The sequence below is a fragment of the Rhinatrema bivittatum genome, chromosome 1 (genome assembly GCF_901001135.1).
Source record: "Rhinatrema bivittatum chromosome 1, aRhiBiv1.1, whole genome shotgun sequence".
Classification (NCBI taxonomy): domain Eukaryota; kingdom Metazoa; phylum Chordata; class Amphibia; order Gymnophiona; family Rhinatrematidae; genus Rhinatrema; species Rhinatrema bivittatum.
Window position 1 is genome coordinate 434,689,405 of NC_042615.1, and position 20,760 is coordinate 434,710,164.

The following is a 20,760-nucleotide window of genomic DNA, read 5'->3' on the forward strand; positions in this document are numbered from 1 at the left end:
GAAAAACTCTTCCCCTTAAACCTAGTGAAACACATCCTTTGCCCCCAATCCATCCCTTAACATTCATTGATTTCTGTTCAAAGAACAGTCTGTTTACAAAACAGTCTATTGTACACAGTGGGGTCTGGGTTGCTTATTCAGTAAATGCTCCACTGCCACCCTCAGCTCGGGACTCCCCACATGTTATGGTCAATTCAGCCCTGCTTATTGATGGAAAAGGCAAGGTTGCTTACCATAAACAGAGTTCTCCGTAGACAGGATGAATTAGCCATACTAAATACCTGCCTCCCTGGAGAGTTGTCTACCTAGCTAGACTTGCCTCATGAGCCCTTCAGTTAATTTTAGAGCTAACATCTGAGCAGGAATTCCTCCATGAGCTCTGCCACTCGCTGTGAGAGAGAGAGGCTTGTTCAGTGCCACTGGATATCACCCACATGTTAGGGCTAATTCATCCTTCTATCTGCGCAGAACACCATTTGCGAGTAAGTAAACTTGCTTTACTGCCGAAATAGCAAATTGAGTGTTTTCTCTCATAGTTCTAATTCATTCCCCCTCAAGTGGCAGATGAATCCTTTGTTTATGTAAAGCTTGTTGCTGATTTATTGTTTATTGTAAACCGAGGTGATGTTATTAACATGCCGCGGTATATAAAAAAAATCACTAAATAAATAAATGAATATGGCACTATTGGATGAGTGGTGTGTGTAAAAACGAGCAGGCTTCGGCCTGATACATGCAAACTTGGAATATAGTGTGAGCAGCTGTGTTCTCGGGGAAAGACCAATTCGACAGTGTGTAAAGGGGGGATACAAACTATGTAGAAACACAGGAAATTGAATATATTGTGATAATCTAAGTAATTTAAATTTTAATTACCCCCTTGTGAATAAGGAATTCACTCAGTGTGTCAGAAAAAGCCTCAAAAAGGGGTGTGGTACAGGCAAACAGTTTGGGAGACTTTCGGGTCGATACAGTATCGTTCGGTCGAAGATTGCCAGTCTGTAACGTGCTCGGAGCGCACAATTCGGGCGCGTAAGGCGATCCAGCGATACAGTCTCCAGTTTCACGCGTCCTTAGCGCTTCTTAAAACAGACGCATAACCCTTTCCGCACGCGGCATGTAAATGAACGAATTAGCTGTATAATGCTGTATAATGAAGGAATTAGCTATTCCCCTCCGATACCGTAACGCGCGCTCAGATTATCTCCTTAGTAACCCGCTGTTTTGCCACGGCCTTAACGTGTTAGTTTACCACCTCCCCCTAGTAGGTGTTAGGACTGTGAGTCTAGTAACAAATCCATCGACACCGCTTAAGATACTCAAAAACAATAAAACACAATAAAAAAAAAAGCGATACAGAGATGATCGAGAAAATGTAATGCTGTGGGACACACAAAACCTGTCAGAAAAAAAAATAAAAATGTTTAAATACCTGTCGGAGGGCCGCGTGGGTCCAGGCAGGCGGCGGCGGGATCCGGGGGGCGGGTGGTCGCGTGTTAAATCTAGGCTGCGGGCGGGTGGGCGCTTGTTCCAGGCGGGGGGGGCGGGTGGACGCGCGTTAGTTTCAGACGACCGGGGGCGGGTGGTCGCGTGTTAAATCTAGGCCGGGTCGCACAGGCGCGCATTCATTCACTGCCGGTGGGGGCTGCCTCACCGGCAGTGAATGAATGCGCGCCTGTGCGACCCCTGCGATTCGGCGCTCAAGGCGTGACGTCATGGCATGTGACTGCCTTGAGCACCGAATCGCAGGGGTCGCACAGGCGCGCATTCATTCACTGCCGGTGAGGCAGCCCCCACCGGCAGTGAATGAATGCGCGCCTGTGCGACCCGGCCTAGATTTAACACGCGACCACCCGCCCCCCCTACCGCCGCCGCCTGGAACAGGCGCCCACCTGCCCGCAGCCTAGATTTAACACGCGACCACCCGCCCCCCGGATCCCGCCGGCCGCCTGGACCCACGCGGCCCTCCGACAGGTATTTAAAAATTTTGTTTTTTACACTTCCTGGTGCCTGTCATTTCAAATGACATTTGAAATGACAGGTACCAGCGCACCCAGGTTACTGTATAGGCGCTGTATTAAGCGCCTATACAGTAAAATGGGTTGCGCGGACATAACCCTTCCCTAACGCTTTACAGCCGCAGCATGCATTTGCATGCGATTAGAGGAGAGTATCAGGCGCTAGGTCAAGAGAACTGTGCGTGCGGGGAGGAAGGGTGCGCCTGACACTGCCGCACTGTTTCTACCGCGGCCTTACAGTATCGAGCCGTTTGTGAGGAGTCTGGGTTGCATTGTAGCGTTACTTTTAAGTGTGTGCAGAAGAGCTGACCGTGTGCTGTAATGAGCATTGCTCTGCGCTCCTTCGTAGGATCGGGGAGAGGCTAAGGGTACTGGGATACGTTGTGGAGTGCACTAAACCCACTGGGGCGATTCCTACCAAGCGCCTGCGTTGTGCGAGCACTGTTACTAATCATCGTGAACAGATTTCACACCACTTCTCCCCTAGGCGCTCCAGATGCTGAATGCAGAGTTGTACGGCAGATGGACAGAGGGGGGCACCACTGTGGGAGGCATGAGTGTCTCTGCGGGCCGTGCTTGGTGGCTCCTCTTACCCATACGGCTGCCCACGAGGAATTTCCTCGCTGCTGTCTTTCCCAGCTTGCTACATCCTTGTCCCCATTTTTTTTTTTTTTTTAAAGCCTTGGATATTTTTATTTTACCTTGTTTTTAACCTGCTACTACTTGACTGTTTTGTTTACATCCTGAAACTATTGTGTACTTGGACCCCAAAAACAAAGCGGAAGCCAATCCAAAACTTCTGAGTAGCGAAGAAACAAAGATCATCAGTGTATCAAGGGACTTTTATTAGAACTTGCCCGACTCTGGCCGAGTTTCGCTCACACAGGAGCTGCCTCAGGGGCTACTGAGAATAAAATTAAAAACAAAACACACATACTTAGGATATATTCAACATAAATGTATGTACATACATAGAACTGAGCTGTTATGTCATGTAATCAATTCATCTACTGACACTAATTATTCATGTTCAGCACAGTATTCATGTATTTATATTTCTATAAATGTCTGTTTCATTTGATTCATTTATAGTTGATTTATGTGCACAAAATTGAGTGTCATTTTATAAGCAAGCCTGTAAACATGTACACCATTAAAATTCGTAAATATCAATCACTCAAATATTCACATGTTAAAAACAGAGAACTAATGACACAGTATAATCCTTACAGTGCATCAAATTCGAGTACAAAGATAATACATCTCAAATGTTTATAATACAGAAACCCTTTTCTTCATAAAGTTTCCAATGTATTCCAACTTGACCACTTATTTTTCTTTTTGTGAATTCCAGATGTTTATATAGAATATGTGCGTGCCGATTTTCTGCACCCACACGCCGCTGTTTGCAATACTCCACAGCATCTCTAGTTAATTTGTGTCAAGGGAACTAGCCCTTCACCACTCCATCCACATCTATACAGTCCAACAACGGATCCTTGTTTCACCCACGCTTGGGCTTCATCAGGGACATGTTCTTAATAAATACAGAATATCACCTACATCAATCAAACAATGAAAGTTGTGTATAATTAAACTTTCAAAACGCAAAATGCATGTCCAGGCTATGGACTACAAGACACCCATTACATATTGACTATTACCTGTTTTAATGCTCTCAATATAATTTCAAACGTTGTGCAAATTGCAATGTCTTTCTATCGATTTTAAATACAGCCTCTAAAAAAGTAAAAAATGTATCAAGGGTAAGTCATATTAATAATACCGAGACAAGCATTTAATACAAAACATTTCAAAAAGACGCCGCCAACTCCTACCTTCCAAAGAGTTCAACGCTTACCCAGGAACAACGACTCTCACGTGTCAAAGAAACGTAATGAGGTGTCACTACATTCACCAATGTTATATATCCTCTTCATTATCCCAAACCCCACATTCAAAAAACCTTAATTATAACCACCTGAACCCTCTTCAACTCACATGTAGAAACGCATCCCATTCAATGGGTCCATTCAGTCCCTTAGGGGCCACCGTCCCCCATCAAAAAATAAAGCTCTGTTCTAACCGGCGCAAAGATGCCGATAAATCGCCTCCTGTTACCAAATGAAATTCTTTCACTACAAAGAATTTAATATCATCTAATGTATGAGACTTTTGTGTCCAGTGCTCTACTAAAGGGGCACTCATTTTCTTTGCATTAATGCGACTTCTATGTTCTATTATCCGCAATCTAACCTTTCTACTTGTTTGACCAATGTATATAAGATTACAACGACATATAATCGCATAAATAACTCCACTCGAGTCACAAGAGAAATGCTCCGGTAACCTGTATGGAAACTTTAAACAAGAATGATGGAATTCTTTGATTATCAATACGTGTTTGCCCACAGAACATGTTCCACAACACACTTGACCATATTCCCTATCATCTACAGCCTTCAATTCACGATTCTTAAGATAATCCCCCAAATTCTGGCGTTTCTTTATAGCAAAGATAGGTTTTTCAGCAAATACAGAAATAGAAGATAACATCTGCCAGTGACCTAGAATACTCTGCTTAATATCAGACATTCTGAATGAATATGGAATAGTGCAAACAGCTCTTGACAACGTAGATTTATTATTCTGTATAAGAAGATTATCTCTATTTGCATAGAGCGCTCTCTTATAAGCTTTTTTTTAACAATGGCAGGTTTATATCCACGAGAAATAAACCGATCTTTTAATTGTTGTGATTGAATTTTATATTCCGTAAGAGATGTACATAATCTTCTATATCTTAAGAACTGACCAATTGGTATGCTTTCCCACAACTGTTTAAGGTGGAAACTCTTGAAATGAAGTAAAGTATTCCTGTCCGTACTTTTACGGTGTACAGTCGTCACTAATTTGTCATTTTGTATACATATAACCATATCAAGGAAATTTACCATTTTAGAATCCCACGTATATGTAAACTTCAAATTGGGATCATACATGTTTAATTCATTCAAAAAAATTAAACATGTATGATCCCAATTTGAAGTTTACATATACGTGGGATTCTAAAATGATAAATTTCCTTGATATGGTTATATGTATACAAAATGACAAATTAGTGACGACTGTACACCGTAAAAGTACGGACAGGAATACTTTACTTCATTTCAAGAGTTTCCACCCTAAACAGTTGCGGGAAAACATACCAATTGGTCAGTTCTTAAGATATAGAAGATTATGTACATCTCTTACGGAATATAAAATTCAATCACAACAATTAAAAGATCGGTTTATTTCTCGTGGATATAAACCTGCCATTGTAAAAAAAAAAAAAAAAAAGCTTATGAGAGCACTCTATGCAAATAGAGATAATCTTCTTATACAGAATAAAAAATCTACGTTGTCAAGAGCTGTTTGCACTATTCCATATTCATCCAGAATGTCTGATATTAAGCAGAGTATTCTAGGTCACTGGCAGATGTTATCATCTATTTCTGTATTTGCTGAAAAACCTATCTTTGCTATAAAGAAACGCCAGAATTTGGGGGATTATCTTAAGAATCGTGAATTGAAGGCTGTAGATGATAGGGAATATGGTCAAGTGTGTTGTGGAACATGTTCTGTGTGCAAACACGTATTGATAATCAAAGAATTCAATCATTCTTGTTTAAAATTTCCATACAGATTACCGGGGCATTTCTCTTGTGACTCGAGTGGTTATTTATGCGATTATATGTCGTTGTAATCTTATATACATTGGTCAAACAAGTAGAAAGGTTAGATTGCGGATAATAGAACATAGAAGTCGCATTAATGCAAAGAAAATGAGTGCCCCTTTAGTAGAGCACTGGACACAAAAGTCTCATACATTAGATGATATTAAATTCTTTGTAGTGAAAGAATTCAATTTGGTAACAGGAGGCGATTTATCGGCATCTTTGCGCCGGTTAGAACAGCGCTTTATTTTTTGATGGGGGACGGTGGCCCCTAAGGGACTGAATGGACCCATTGAATGGGATGCGTTTCTACATGTGAGCTGAAGAGGGTTCAGGTAGTTATAATTAAGGTTTTTTGAATGTGGGGTTTGGGATAATGAAGAGGATATATAACATTGGTGGATGTAGTGACACGTCATTACGTTTCTTTGACACGTGAGAGTCGTTGTTCCTGGGAAAGCGTTGAACTCTTTGGAAGGTAGGAGTTGGCGGCGTCTTTTTGAAATGTTTCGTATTAAATGCTTATCTCGGTATTATTAACATGACTTACCCTTGATACATTTTTTACTTTTTTAGAGGCTGTATTTAAAATCGATAGACATTCTAATTTGCACGTCGTTTGAAATTATATTGAGAGCATTAAAACAGGTAATAGTCAATATGTAATGGGTGTCTTGTAGTTCATAGTCTGGACCTACATTTTGTGTTTTGAAAGTTTAATTATACACAATTTTCATTGTTTGATTGATGTATTTATTAAGAACATGTCCCTGATGAAGCCCAAGCGTGGGTGAAACAAGGATCCATTGTTGGACTGTATAGATGTGGATGGAGTGGTGAAGGGCTAGTTCCCTTGACACAAATTAACTAGAGAAGCTGTGGAGTATTGCAAACAGCGGCGTGTGGGTGCAGAAAATCGGCACGCACATATTCTATATAAACATCTGGAATTCACAAAAAGAAAAATAAGTGGTCAAGTTGGAATACATTGGAAACTTTATGAAGAAAAGGGTTTCTGTATTATAAACATTTGAGATGTATTATCTTTGTACTCGAATTTGATGCACTGTAAGGATTATACTGTGTCATTAGTTCTCTGTTTTTAACGTGTGAATGTTTGAGTGATTGATATTTACGAATTTTAATGGTGTACATGTTTACAGGTTTGGTATAGTAATAAAAATTATTGCACAACACTGTATTGTAATTTCAAGAGAATTCTCTGAGTGTATGAGTAGATTTAGCTATTAGAGAATTTTTTGTATATATATTCCCTATGTGTTATCATTTTATAAGCAAGACATAACAGCTCAGTTCTATGTATGTACATGCATTTGTTGAATTTTATTTATTTATAACTTTTTTTATACCGAAGTTCAGGTAACAGAATTACTTATCACTCCGGTTTACATTATAACAAGTAGAAAACAATGACAACATATGTCTTACAATGAACAAGGGAGTGAACAACTTGGATAATATAACATAACATAACTAGGAACAATAGCAGTATGCACTATTAGGGTCTGATTTTAAAAAGCATTTACATGCGTAAATCTGGGTTTTACGCATGTAAATGCACTTTACTCAAGTAAGTGGGCGTTTGAAAATTGCTACAATATATGCCATTGAATCGTCCATAGGATTTATTCGCATAAGTGCACTTTACGTGAGTAAATGGCTTTTGAAAATTGCTACAATAGTAGCTACATTTATGCGCGTAACTCCTTTGAAAATTACCCCCTTAGAGCGAGACTAAGCGCATAGGGAGGGAGGTTTGCTAATGGGGGGGGGGGGGGGGAGGGGGAATATACATAGAATACATTCTATGTATGTGTGTTTTGATTTTAATTTTATTCTCAGTAGCCCCTGAGGCAGCTCCTGTGTAAGCGAAACTCGGCCAGAGTCGGGCAAGTTCTGTTAAAACGTCCCTTGATACACCGATCTTCTTTGTTTCTTCGCTACTTAGCACTAGGTGTGTACTTGGGCAGGATGTGCTTGTGAGACGTGCATGGGCCTCCTGGTTTGGCAGTGACATATTGCAGTGCATTGGCAGAGCTATGAGGGGAGGGTGACCAGTGCTGACTGTTAACATTCAGGCCGATTCATTAAAACGTGCGGGCGAGCCGGCGCTCTGTACTGAATCGGCCTGATTAGAAGTAATAAGGAAGAGAGAACCCCCCTGATTTTTCTGTAGTAAAATGGAAGGATAGTCTCTACTTTGCATATAAGATAATAGATTAGAGCAGTGGTCCCCCAACCCTGTCCTGGGGGCCCACCAGCCAGTCAGGGTTTCAGGATATCCACAATGAATATGCATGAGAGAAAATTTGCATGTTATGGAGGCAGTGCATGCAAATTTTCTCTCATGCATATTCATTGTGAATATCATGAAAACCCGACTGGCTGGTGGGCCCCCAGGACAGGGTTGGGGACCACTGGATTAGAGGATCCTCCAAAAGATTTTCACCTGAAAAAAGCGTTCCCCCCCCCCCCCCTAACTTTGCTACTGGTAAAGTCTGTCTGACAGGCAGCAGGCACGGTGGCACCGAGGGGCAGATGAAAGCAGCTATACCAGCAGCATTTCTCCAACTATCACCCTGCCTGTTTGTTGCTTCCTTTTTGGGTGAGGGGATAGAGGTCTTATCATTAGGACCTCCTTTCTTTTTACATACTGTCCTTTTCCTTTAATTTTCTTTTTTTACTTTTTTTCTTGGATTGAAAGCCTCCTTTGCAGAGTCCCCTTGCTCTGTTGTACATGTGTCGGGGGGGGTGACGCCTGCGTAGGGGCCCCGAGGATCAGCGCGGCAGCACTCCTGATGCCGTCTAGACATGTCAGAGCAAGTGCAGCTTTCAAATGGTCTTTCAGTTCTGCAAGTGGTGGGTGAAACAGAAAAGCCAGCACACATGCTTGTATTGTGTCCATTTTGTGTCGTCGTGATGTGCAGCGTTTGGTTTTTCTTGCACTGTAGTTGTAGTCAGAGTTTCATTTACAATGGAAAATACTTCACATAAATAAGTGCCCTCTTCCCCACAAAAATTGGAAATTGCTAGCCTTTGCTGTTGTAAGACTGTGACTGCTAAATGCAGAACCCAGTCACTCTTTCGACTTAAGTCACTGTTCTTAATTTTTTTAATTTTCAGCTTCTGGATTGCTTCTTGGCCAGTTAATTTTTTTTTTTTGCATTAGTCAGATCTTTCATGCAGTTTCCTCCGGGGGGGGGGGGGAAGCTGCAGTGAAAGTGGTCACAGTTCCCGGGGGTGGGGGTGGAATCTGTCATAGGCCGATGTCTGTCTGTCTAGGTTTCTAGAAGAACCTTAGCGTGTGATCCCTCGTCGAGGACTGTCGCTGCAGTGACTGGGCTAAGTGAATTGGAAGGAGATATAAAACACCTTGGGGGGGGGGTTTCCCCCTATTTGGAAGGCAAGGGCTGGTGGCTTCAGATCCCAGCCCTGGTTCCAGTAGAGCTGGAAGTACAAAGGAGCAGAAGGAAACTGCTGGCTCCAAACCAAGAGAAAAAAAAAGATGGAGTTAATGCCCTGCTGCCCAAGCTCATTAGGAACCTTAAGATCATCAGCAACGCATTTAGTCATCTTAAAATAAATAAATAATACTGTCACCTTTCTCCTTCTCCCTCCCCCCAAAAAAAATGTCTTTAGACTTTTTAATAAATAAAACTAGTGTTTGAAATGCTGCACTTTGCAGCTAGGATTTTGTTTAGGCAGGGACTATGTGCACAAATCCCCCGTTCCTCATGTCTGCTATTAAACAACAGGCATGCATTTGGCAGGAGCAGGGGGGAGGTAGTGAGGGCTGGGGGGGGGGAATGGGCAGCGCTGTGTAAGGGCAGAGTCTCTCTGCAGCCTACGCTGTTGCTGCTGCTCTGAGTGGCAGCTGACCAGCAAAACGTGGAAGAAGGCAACGCAGAGTTGACCAGGCCTGAGTTGCGTATCCCAAGTCTCGCCCTCCCGCATGATACTCTTCATCCTGGAGATTGAGTAAGTCTCTGGGTAGGTACAATGGGATGATGAAACATTTAGATAAAATGTTCTCATAGAAGAAACATTTATTATAGTTGCACGCATAGAAGCATAGTAATACAGTTAGTGATTAATCCTATTGGATGCCCTCCTCAACCTCTCTTTTTCTCTTGCCATCGCCTTCTCTGTCTCCCCATCCATTCTCGAATGTGTCACTGCTTTGGTTGCCGCCACTTCTGCTGATACCTGTGCAGCACTCGCTCGCTAAGTAAAAAACTATTTCTTCTCAACCTTCCTCCCTTCAGATTCCTGTTGTAACATCTTGCTTCTTTCGTCTCCTTTCTGTACTTTGTGAAATTCTGTGTATAGACTGGTTGTAAATATTTATGGCCTAGTCATGACCTTGCTGGGGGTCCTTTTTTTGGAACGGGGGGTGGGGCAGGAAAGTTTAGCAGGGATTGGAAGTGTGCCAATGTGCACAAATCTGTAAAAAGGCAAAAACAAATTGAGCAGTATGATACATTTTAGTCATATGATGTGATTTGAGACAAATTTGCTGTTGTAATGCAAAAATCTGGGTATTTGCCTTTGGTTTTCACAATTATAGATTATGGTAATTGATAATCAGAGCGCAGGAAACTTGGCTAGCACCGGGGCAGTGCTGCCCCTCTGTGCAGGTCCTGGGTCTCCATCCTGACTGCTACACCTGTCCCCGTCCCGAAGTCTTCAGCTGATGCTGCGGATTTAGGAGCAGCCTGAGACGGGACTCTAGGCTGCGGCAGCTTAGAGGGAAGGTTCATGGTGAACTTCATAATTCAACACTTTTTTTTTTAAATGGAAAATTATCACCATTAATCTGGAATTAGTTTTGTGTGGCTTTTTTTGACTTTTTTTTTTGTAATGAAAAATGAATATTTATCATTGATCCAGAATCCAGCAAAACATTGCATTTCTAATCACTAACTTGAGCTTGGAAAGCTGAATGCCTCCATAAAAATGAACTGGCTTGAGTTGCAGTGGTGTTGGTGAAGCCTGGCAGAGTTAGAGGCGTGGGCTCCTTGCGCTTCTGGTCGTGGCGGCTGGGGATGCACAGTGTATGCTAACTTCTCTCTGCATGAGATTACTGCCTCCGGAGACTTGCATGAAAGCACTAACTACCTTCTCTCTTCTCTCTGACTTGCACCAAGGCTGCCAGACAGATCAAGGATAGGTACAGTACCAAAATACTTTTTCCTCCTCTATTATTACAAATGTGTGTTGTGTTTTGTTTTTTTTTAATATAATTTCTCAGAATTTCTGTTCTTCGAACCTCTGCTGGGGTTTGGGGGTGTGTGTTAATTTAAATTTGACCAAGGCTGGTCCAATGTCTTTGCTATCTCTGCTTATTATATTAGCCCTTGTGCGCAGTCGCATCATGGTGCAGCAGAGAGTGGGACAGGGCTCTTTGACTCATCCTTACCCCTTCCTTAAGGCCACAAATAGTTCTAGTTTTCAGGGTAACCAATATGCAGGTTTTGACCAAATATTACCCCAGTGAATCTGATGAATGTTTATTGAAAGCCAGGCCTGTTTGCAACCCTCAAGACCCAGAGACAGCAAGTTGCAGAGTAGGCTGCTGGTGGCTATAGGCACACCTTGGGCAATATTATGCGTCTTTAGCTGGCCAATAAGTACTGATAGCCCAATGTGGCATAGATCATGGACACAAAGGTCTTACTGCCATTGCAGAATGATTTTTGAAAGACATTTTTTGGTGTTTGGATCTTTTTGCCTCTCATTTGGGGAGTTGATTACGACCGATGCTCTGTGTTTAAAGCATGTCTGTTTTGAAGATGCTAGCCTTGCAAATTGTTTTTAAATCCATTTTTTTACCCACTCATTTTCGCCCTTTTCTACCACAGAGCTCAGCAAACGAGCCATCTATACTGGGAAAGGCTGGGTGCAAGTCTTGCCCATTAAAATGTTTACCACTTAATTTGGCTTGGGGACAATGCTGGACATCATGGACATTAGTACACAGACCCCGGAGGGTAGCGTTGCATCACAGAGCATGGAGAAAGGTGGTCACTGTGGGGAAGAGACAGGCTTTAGTCACGAGAGCCAAGTCAGAGATGTGCTACTTTGGAACTGCAGAACTTGAAGCTAGAAGAGCACAAAATAAAATCTAATTCCGTTTGAAGCTTTAATATTTTAATTTTATTTGTGAGGTTGGTAATTGCTGGTTAAAGATTTTTTTTTCCCCCCCCCCCTCACACTAAGCCACCCCACTATTTATGAAGATGCGTAAACCAGGGTGCTGCCCTGGGAATCCTCTTCAGAGCACCGTGCAGACATTATATTGAAATAATAGAGAACAGCTGAGAAGTGCAAAATAAATATATTTGGGTAACAAAAGAAGACCTGGGGATAAGATGTAGCAGCTGGGGAGGGTGGATACAAAAAAGCAAATTTGGAAGAATCTGGGTGCCAGTGCGGCTGTAAGCTGAAGATAGCAGTGAATGTGGCTGTTGAGACTTGCATCCTTCCCTGCAACCAGTAGATATTTATAATCTGCCTTTTTCAGCAGTGCAGTGCAAGGCGCCTTACGTTACATTACAGTACTAAACTAAATAGGTGATCATATGCCAGCCAGGTGGACGGTGCCTTTTTAACACCTGGTTTAACCAAGAGCACTCACTGGTTTTCACAGAAAATCAGCATTGAGTTTGTTTTTGCCAGTTCAACTGAAAGAATGTGCTTTCCCTTCCTGCCTCTGTATGTCAGTGAGAACACCTTCCATAACCACCAGTAACACAGTAAGTTACAATACACTTCGCGCCATTCATTGGTGGAATGTATCCAGCAGAAGTTTAAGCAACAGCTTGATCAATTGCCGTGAAGTCCATTTGCTTTAAAGTTTGGTTCTGACAGAGAATGGGACTCGTTAAAATTATAGAGGTCCACGTGCAGCAGGCCCCTGAGCAGTGAAAGTTACCTGGATGTTCATAAGCGACTGCTGAATGAACATACCTGGCAAAAGCTACCTGGGCTGCGTGTAGCACAGTGATTTTTCCCTGCTCAGTTTATTCAGGTAGTGCCGAAAATTGGAGCTGCCAGGATAACTTTTAGCTACTTGGGTAAACTTTTTCCAGTCAGCGGAGTTTGTCCAGGTAACTCAAAAAGTTACTTGAATAAACTTTTGAATATTGATCTCTAGGTGTCCAGCATGGAGTACATATCCCTACCATGAGTTAGGCCGGCTTGGTCCATTCTTTTCTCCTGACTCTCTAAGGGCAGAATCTATCTTCATTCCCTCCCAAGCCCTGAACTCACTACCTCCATGGTGTTCCCAGAGCTAACAAACACATGACAGGTCGAGCGAAAGGCGTTCTGAATCTGCATCCTGCACGCTACAGCATACAGTGCAGTGCCCTGAATTAAATATATATATATAGAGAGAGAGAGAGAGAGGTATATGCTGTAGCGTGCAGGATATTATAGTTAGTTTTAAGCTTTGTGACCAAATAAGCAAGTTTATTTACTTTTTTTTTTTTTTTTTTAAGTGAAGGCAGTTCGGAACTTCACTTTGGTTGCCTCCTGTAAGAAACTGTTTGGTGGCTTATTAAGGATTTGCAAACTTTCCAAAGTGAAACTTATACCGGGCACATTGCAGCCTGGTTCAAGTTCTGCAAAATATATGCCTCTCCCAGAGATCAACTGGGGAAACGCTGTTGGCTAAGTCCCTGAGGATTTGAGGGAACTCTCATTATAGACTTGTGGAAATCCGAGGCAGCTCTGCCCATGCCTCTGAAATTGGTGCTGGATTTTGTACAGATTGACACCTGATTTCCACAGGTCTGCTGTGAATTTTGCTGGCAGTGGGCTTCTCTTTAAAGAGAGGCCCATGGAGTGGATTCAGCCAGCCTGCAGATTTTCCACAGGTTTGTTGAGTTTGTACAAAAGCCATTTTTTTTAAAAGAAGCTTTCACATCCTTGGTGTTAATTCCCGGTAGGCTGCCTCTTGGCACGTGTTTCAGGAGTGTGTGGTCTTTGAGGTGGTCTGGGCCTGCCGCATACCCTCTGACAATTTGCCTCTTGAATCTTTGCTCCAGGGTCACGATGGCTGCTGCATTTCGCCTCTCTCTGAAACCCAAAGTTAGCGACAACATGAGCCATTTGATGGTGGATTTCTCACAGGAAAGACAGATGGTCCAAACTTTGAAGTTCTTGCCAGGTAAAACAACAAAATCAAAAAGGAGCCTGGAAACCTTTCTGCTTTCTTTTATGAGATAAGATGGGTTGTACCGATGTTGGAAGCATTGGGAATGGAGAGCCCAGTCTTTTAGAGATCAGTAGAAAGTTTGCAGTTTTGAAAAATGTGTGGGGTTGTGTGTTTAAAGTTTTTCAAAGTGCAAAGCCCTTGATGGTGCCTTTTAGCAGCAGACAGTACTCCACCATGGAGTCCCTATCAGTTCAATTAAAGACATGATTGACAGAGTCCTAGAGTCTGGAAAGGAAGTTTACACTCTAAACACTGAAGAAAGAAGTGCTCAAGAGGCCACATTAAACAGGAGTATTGTTGCTGATTCCTTTCTAGATGGACCCATCTTCCAACAGATGTGTCCAAGGAGGTATGATTTGCCAGGAGCATAGATCTCAGGCAGAGTGGAAAGGTGCTCATCCATGTGGTATGATCCTGAACACATCAAAAGGGACTACAATGGCACTTGGGAGTATGGGAGAGAGGCAGGGACAGAGGAGGTAGCCTTGTCTGTCCTTTGGGTAAAGGTAAGGCAAGGGGTCAGACCCATCCTAGAGAAGAGTGTATAGCTGCGTGGATGGTGTGGATGAACCATCATACTGTTCCACATAGACTGTTAAGCAAAGTAGCCAGTCTGGGTATGGGAAACGTATCAAACGGGTAAAAAGTTGGTTCAGTAACTGACCTTGAAGTGGTAGTCAGTAGGGTCTACTTTGGTGACGGAGCCTGCATGTGGATCAGTAAGTACTAGGCCCCATAACATTGTGGATGGGCTGCAATTGAAATTGTGCTTGTTAGCATACAATGTGCATATCTGAAACAGTAGGCCATGCCAGAAGGGATGGATAAGACAAAAGGTTACTTAAATAATTGGGAGAATAACTATACTGTAATTCAAGAAAATTGAAAAAAATATGTGCATTTTGGGGATGCAGTAATTCAATGGCTAAATACCATTTTGGAGGAGAAGAATTAGTCACCAAGCGGGAAAGAGAGCAAGTCAGTGTGACAAAGTAATTAGAAAAACTAGAAATAGACTTGAATACACAAAGAAATAGTATCATTAACAATAAGTACAAAGCAAAGTTGCTTACCTGTAACAGGTCTTCAGCAAGAACAGCAGGATGTTAGTCCTTACACATGGGTGACATCATCAGATGGAGCCCCAACACAGGAAACATGTCAAAGTTTCTAGAACTTTGACTAGGCACACTGAGCATGCCTGGCATGCCCTACACCTCGTGTCCATGTGGAGTCCCTTTCCAGTCTTATAAAGTTCCTGGATGGAATAAAAGACAGTTTTGTGGAGCAATTGTTTCAGGAACCAACGAGAGAAGGAGCAGTTTTAGATCTAATTCTCAGTGGAGCATAGGATTTGGTGAGAGAGGTAACAGTGGTGGGGCCGCTTGGCTGTAGTGATCATAATATGATCAAATTAAAATTAATGAATGGAAGGGGAACAATAATTAAGTCCACGGCTCTAGTGCTAAACTTTCAAAAGGGAAATTGATAAAATGAGAAAAATAGTAAGAAAAAAAACTGAAAGACACAGCTACAAAGGTAGAAAGTGTGCAACAGGTGTGAATAATGTTTAAAAAAAAAAAAAGAAATACCATCCTAGAAGCACAGACCAGATGTATTCCAATCATTAAGAAAGGTAGAAAGAAGGCAAAACGATTACTGGCATGATTAAAAGGTGAGGTGAAAGAGGCTATTTTAGCCAAAAGTTCCTCATTCAAAAATTGGAAGAAGGATCCATCAGAAGAAAATAGGATAAAGCATAAGCATTGGCAAATTAATTGTAAGAAGTTAAGACAAGCTAAGAGAATTTGAAAAGAAGTTGGCCATAGAGGCAAAAACTCACAATAAAAACTTTTAAATATATCCGAAGCAGAAAGCCTGCAAGGGAGTCAATTGGATGTTAAAGGGGGACTTAGAGAAGATAAGGCCACCGCGAAAAGATTAAACAATTTCTTTGCTTTGGTGTTTACTGAAGAGGATGTAAGAGAGATACCCGTTCCGGAGAAGGTTTTCATGGGTGGTGATTCAGATCAACTGAACTAAATCACGGTGAACCTAGAAGATGTGGTAGGCCTGATTGACAAACTGAAGAGTAGTAAATCACCTGGACTGGATGGTATACACCCCAGGATTTTGAAAGAACTAAAAAATGAAATTTCAGACCTATTTCAATTAATTTGTTCCTTATTAAAATCAACCGATGTGCCTGAAGATTGGAAAATGGCAAATGTAACCCCAATATTTAAAAAGGGATCTAGGGGTGATCCGGGAAACTATAGACAGGTGAGCCTGACTTCAGTGCTGGAAAAAATTGTGGAAACTATTATAAAGAATAAAATCGCAAAACATTTAGATAGACATGGTTTGATGGGACACAGCCAACATGGATTTACCCAAGGGAAGTCTTGCCTCACAAATCTACATTTTTTTGAAGGGGTGAACAGACATATGGATAAAGGTGAACCAGTAGATGTGGTGTATTTGGATTTTCAGAAGGCGTTCAACAAAGTCCTGCAAGCGAGGCTTCTAAGAAAACTAAAAAATCATGGGATAGGAGGCAATGTCCTTTCGTGGATTACAAACTGGTTAAAAAACAGGAAACAGAGAGTAGGATTAAATGGTCGGTTTTCACAGTGGAAAGGTCAACAGTGGAGTGCCTCAGGGAGCTGTACTTGGACCGGTGCTTTTCAATATATATATAAATGATCTGGAAAGGGACACAAGTGAGGCGATCAAATTTGCAGATGAAACAAAATTATGCAGAGTAGTTAAATCTCAAGCGGATTGTAATGAATTGCAGAAGGACCTTGCAAGACTGGAAGATTGGGCTTCCAAATGGCAGATGAAATTTAACGTGGAGAAGTGCAAAGTGATGTATAGGGAAAAATAACTCTTGCTGTAGTTATACAATGTTAGGTTCTATCTTAGGAGTTGCCACCCAGGAAAGAGATCTAATGCATTGAAAATAGTCTGCCCAGTGTGCTGTGGTGATCAAAAAAAGCAAATGATATTAGGAATTATTAGGAAGGGAATGGCAAAATGGAGGATGTCATAATGTATCACTCTATGGTGAGACCGCACCTTGAATACCATGTGCAGTTCTGGTCACAGCATCTCAGAAAGGATATAGCTGCACTGGAGAAAGTGCAGAGAAGGGCGACCAAAATAAGGGGCATGGAATGGCTGCCCTATGAGGAAAGGCTAAAGAAGTTAGGGCTGTTCAGTTTGGAGAAGAGACTGAGGGGGGGATGTGATAGAAGTCTACAAAATCATGAAAGGACTTGAACAAGTTAATGTAAATTGGTTATCTACTCACTCAGATAATAGAAGGACCAGGGGGCATTCCATGAAGTTAGCAAGTAACTCATTTAAAACAAATCAAAGAAAATGTTTTCACTCTGCATAGTTAAGCTCTGGAATTCATTGCCAGAGGATGTGGTTACTGCAGTTAGTGCAACTGGGTTTAAAAAATGTTTGGATGAGTTCCTAGAGGATAAATCCATAAACTATTACGTTAATTAATAAGCAAAAGTAGCTTGTGATTTTTCTAATGTTTTAGTACTTGCCAGGTTCTTATGGTCTAGATTGGCCACGGTTGGAAACGGTACTGGGCTTGATGGACCCTTGGGCTGACCCAGGGTGGCATTTCTTATGATCTCTGTAGAGATCTCTGATGAGACCACATCTTGATAACTATGACTAATTCTGGAGAAGGCAATCTACAAAAAGAGAGAAAGCATAGGGTGATTCAGATGAGGGCTTCCAAAATGGGTCCTGGCCTGCACTACAAGCCATGCACAGAGACTGAAAGAGCTTAAGATGTACTCTCTCTAGAAGAAAAGAGGGAAAGGGGAGATGATACAAACATTCAGATATCTAGCAGGCTTCAGTAAGGTACCAGAAGAAAGCTTTTTCCATAGAACAAGAAGCTCAAGGACAAGTGGTTGACATATGTAGATGACGGAGGGAGATTCAACAGGAATGCAAGAATATAACTTTTCACTGAGTGCCTGAATAGATTTCCAGTGTAGATGGTTAAAGAGTCACAGTGGTGGCAAAATTCAGGCAATGTTGGGACAGAGAAAATTTTGTGGCAGGAGAAGAAAAGACAACCACAGATCCAGTTTGGCACAGTAGGCATGCACAAATGGATGACTGATGGATCAAGTGGGCCTTTCCGCCAGTATGTTGAGGTTGCTTTTGTTCCACATCATAGGCAGAAGAAGGTTCAAAAAGAAAAATTGTGCCTCTTTGATAGGCATTGAGAAAATCCCCATTTACTTTTTTTTGTACCATAATGTTCCATGGATAGTAATTGACAGAAGGAAAACTGGGCCTTTTTCCCCAGATTTTCAGGAAAGTTTTTTTTTAAATGAAAATTTTTTTTATTTAAAAGAAAACAAAAAACCAAACTAGTGTGCAATTAAAACCTATTGTTATGATCCCTGCTTTTCATCCTTCCAGCGGAAATATTGTTTCAAGTTTTTTGAAAGCCGTTTCTCCATAGCCAGATCCAACCTGGATTGATGTAAAATTAGGGCAGTACTGTGCTGATCCTCATCCATGCCCTAGGCAGGTATCATATTCAAATATGTGATATCTGACTAAAATACCACCAATGGAAAAACAGCTCAAGCAAAAGAGATTTGTAAATAGACTGGTAAGGGGAGACATAGCTGATCAACTCTTATTCAAAAAATTACGTTTTAAAAGTACAGAGGCAAAAAAGAAGGCAAGCTGACGAATGAAGAAGCAAACACTGAGCACACTAAGCAAACTGGATCATACTGCTCCTGGACTTTGTTCCAGACTCATAAGGCATCTCTTCTTACTCTTTTAGTCTCTCTTTCTTTTGCTAATGTTTTGATTACTCCTGATGAAATAATTCCAATTTATATGTCTTTGCAGGTGACCGTGTCACCTTCCTAGGCAGGGAAAGATTTGGGACTTTGCCACCTTGGGCACAGGCCTGTTCCTAGGATTTTATTGGAGGAGACGGGAATTTTTTTTTTTTTTTGGTGCAGTATTTGGAATAGCAAAGGATGAAGGCTTTGAACCGAAGGACCTTTAGGAAACAGTGTACTAAGGAGAAACAAGGACACCTTAGGAAAGATTCCTTTGTGCACACCTGTGATAGTGAACGAATGCTTCTGAATGCCATCGGACCATACCCTTCTAGTTCTCTTGTGTCACAAATGAGATCAGATTGCCCATAGTCAGAAAGTCCTTTCAGCAAAGTGACATTGAGCTGTAGAGTGAAAGTAAATTGATATTGCCTTGAAAAGAAACTCTGAATCAATAAAACAAAAAAAAATGGAAGAGTGACTTTAAACTGCAGCCCTATCCCACAGTGACTCAAAGTAGGTGTTCACATAGTAATGTCATGACATCCTTCCTTGAAGATTAGAAAGGGGTAACCATGAGATGAGTATATGGTTGTTAAAGTGGTGTAAGAGAAGATGATGAGATGGGGAGGGAGGTTATTATGATTATTAAATCATTTCTATAGCACATATCATATTCCACACAGTGCTGTACAGAGGCACATTGTGGACAGTTCATACTTCGTAAAGCTTACAATCTAGTCAAAACATTTAGCTGGATCATAAAGGAACTGGCATCTGTTGAACTCCAGTTCTTCCCAGAGACGTACCCCATACAGTTAACATCTGCCCTAACTCATAAGTTTTTGGCTTGTGTGTGTGGATTTTGTTTGTGTGTTTTGCCAAGAGCAATGGCTTCTGACACTACCCAATGCAGGGGAATCGCTACCCATACTAGATCTCAGAGGCTGCTGCTTTGTATCCTCTCTGGAGTAGGAGTGTCTAGGTGTGTGCTCTTTTCTAAGCCCTTTATAGTGCAGGATTTCTCCCTGGGGAAACTAATGAAGGTCATCGCTCTCAGGAAAGTAGTGTCTGTGTATGTTCTTCAGTCTTTTGCTGCTGTCTCCCTTGTGGTCTGAGCATGCTAACTGCTTTTCCATTTTCTGATCTGTGCTCCTTAGTGCCCTCCCTGTCCCTTGCATCCTCCCTCCCCCACCGCTTCCACCATCTTCATATGTGTATACATACACCCTGCCTCCTCAACCACACTTCATGCATCTGACATCAGCCTCTTTGTCATTTCTCCGTGCTTTCAAAGCACAAGACTCAGGGAGGACGGCCGGCTATAATGCAGGCATGTTTATTCCAGTGTGCATTGAAGGACTGCAGGATTCTCAGCAAGCTTGTCCTACCAGGCTGGTGCCGACGGGTACAGTCTACCTCTTCCTCTTTTGTTATGGCATTGCCTGCTTTGCTTAGGCCTTCTAATGAGCAACAGCTAGTGGTGGATGATGATGTGGTTTCTGTCATTTTACATGTTATAGTGACCTCTTTTATTACTACTCTAAATAGTACATATTCTTCTGTTTTATGCTAGATTTCTCTCTCTCCTCCCCCTTGTCACCTGGCAGTCACGGTAGGCACACTAGAAAGCCAGCTGGCAGAATGGCATGGGAAACCTCTTGTGATACACTGTGGCTGATAGCTTCCTCTGAAAGCTGCTGTACAAACAAGATTATAGTAGCAGCTTGTCATCTTCTTGGTTCTGTTGCTAGTTCTTTTTTTTTTTTTTGGGGGGGGGGGGAGAGGAGGTTGTACTAAAACACTTTTTTTTCTATATTTTCACACTTGTACTTTAGTTACCAGCTAGTACCACTGATTTAAACAAGGAGGTCCATTTTCAGCTGCTGGCAAAGTTGTGCCACATAAATTTAAAGTGAATTTTAAGTCTGATGGGT

General features: G+C 41.9%; 1 protein-coding gene across 3 annotated transcripts in view; it reads left to right on the plus strand.

Annotated features, from left to right (window-relative positions):
• The window catches only part of FSD1L (fibronectin type III and SPRY domain containing 1 like), a 182,193-nt gene that overhangs the window by 90,043 nt on the left and 71,390 nt on the right, over positions 1-20,760 (plus strand). For all 3 annotated transcript variants that reach the window (XM_029604686.1, XM_029604677.1, XM_029604695.1), the window contains exons 5-6: positions 10,906-10,928; positions 13,810-13,931. In XM_029604686.1, coding sequence (XP_029460546.1) covers positions 10,906-10,928; positions 13,810-13,931 — 145 coding nt within the window. The remainder of the gene's footprint in view (positions 1-10,905; positions 10,929-13,809; positions 13,932-20,760) is intronic.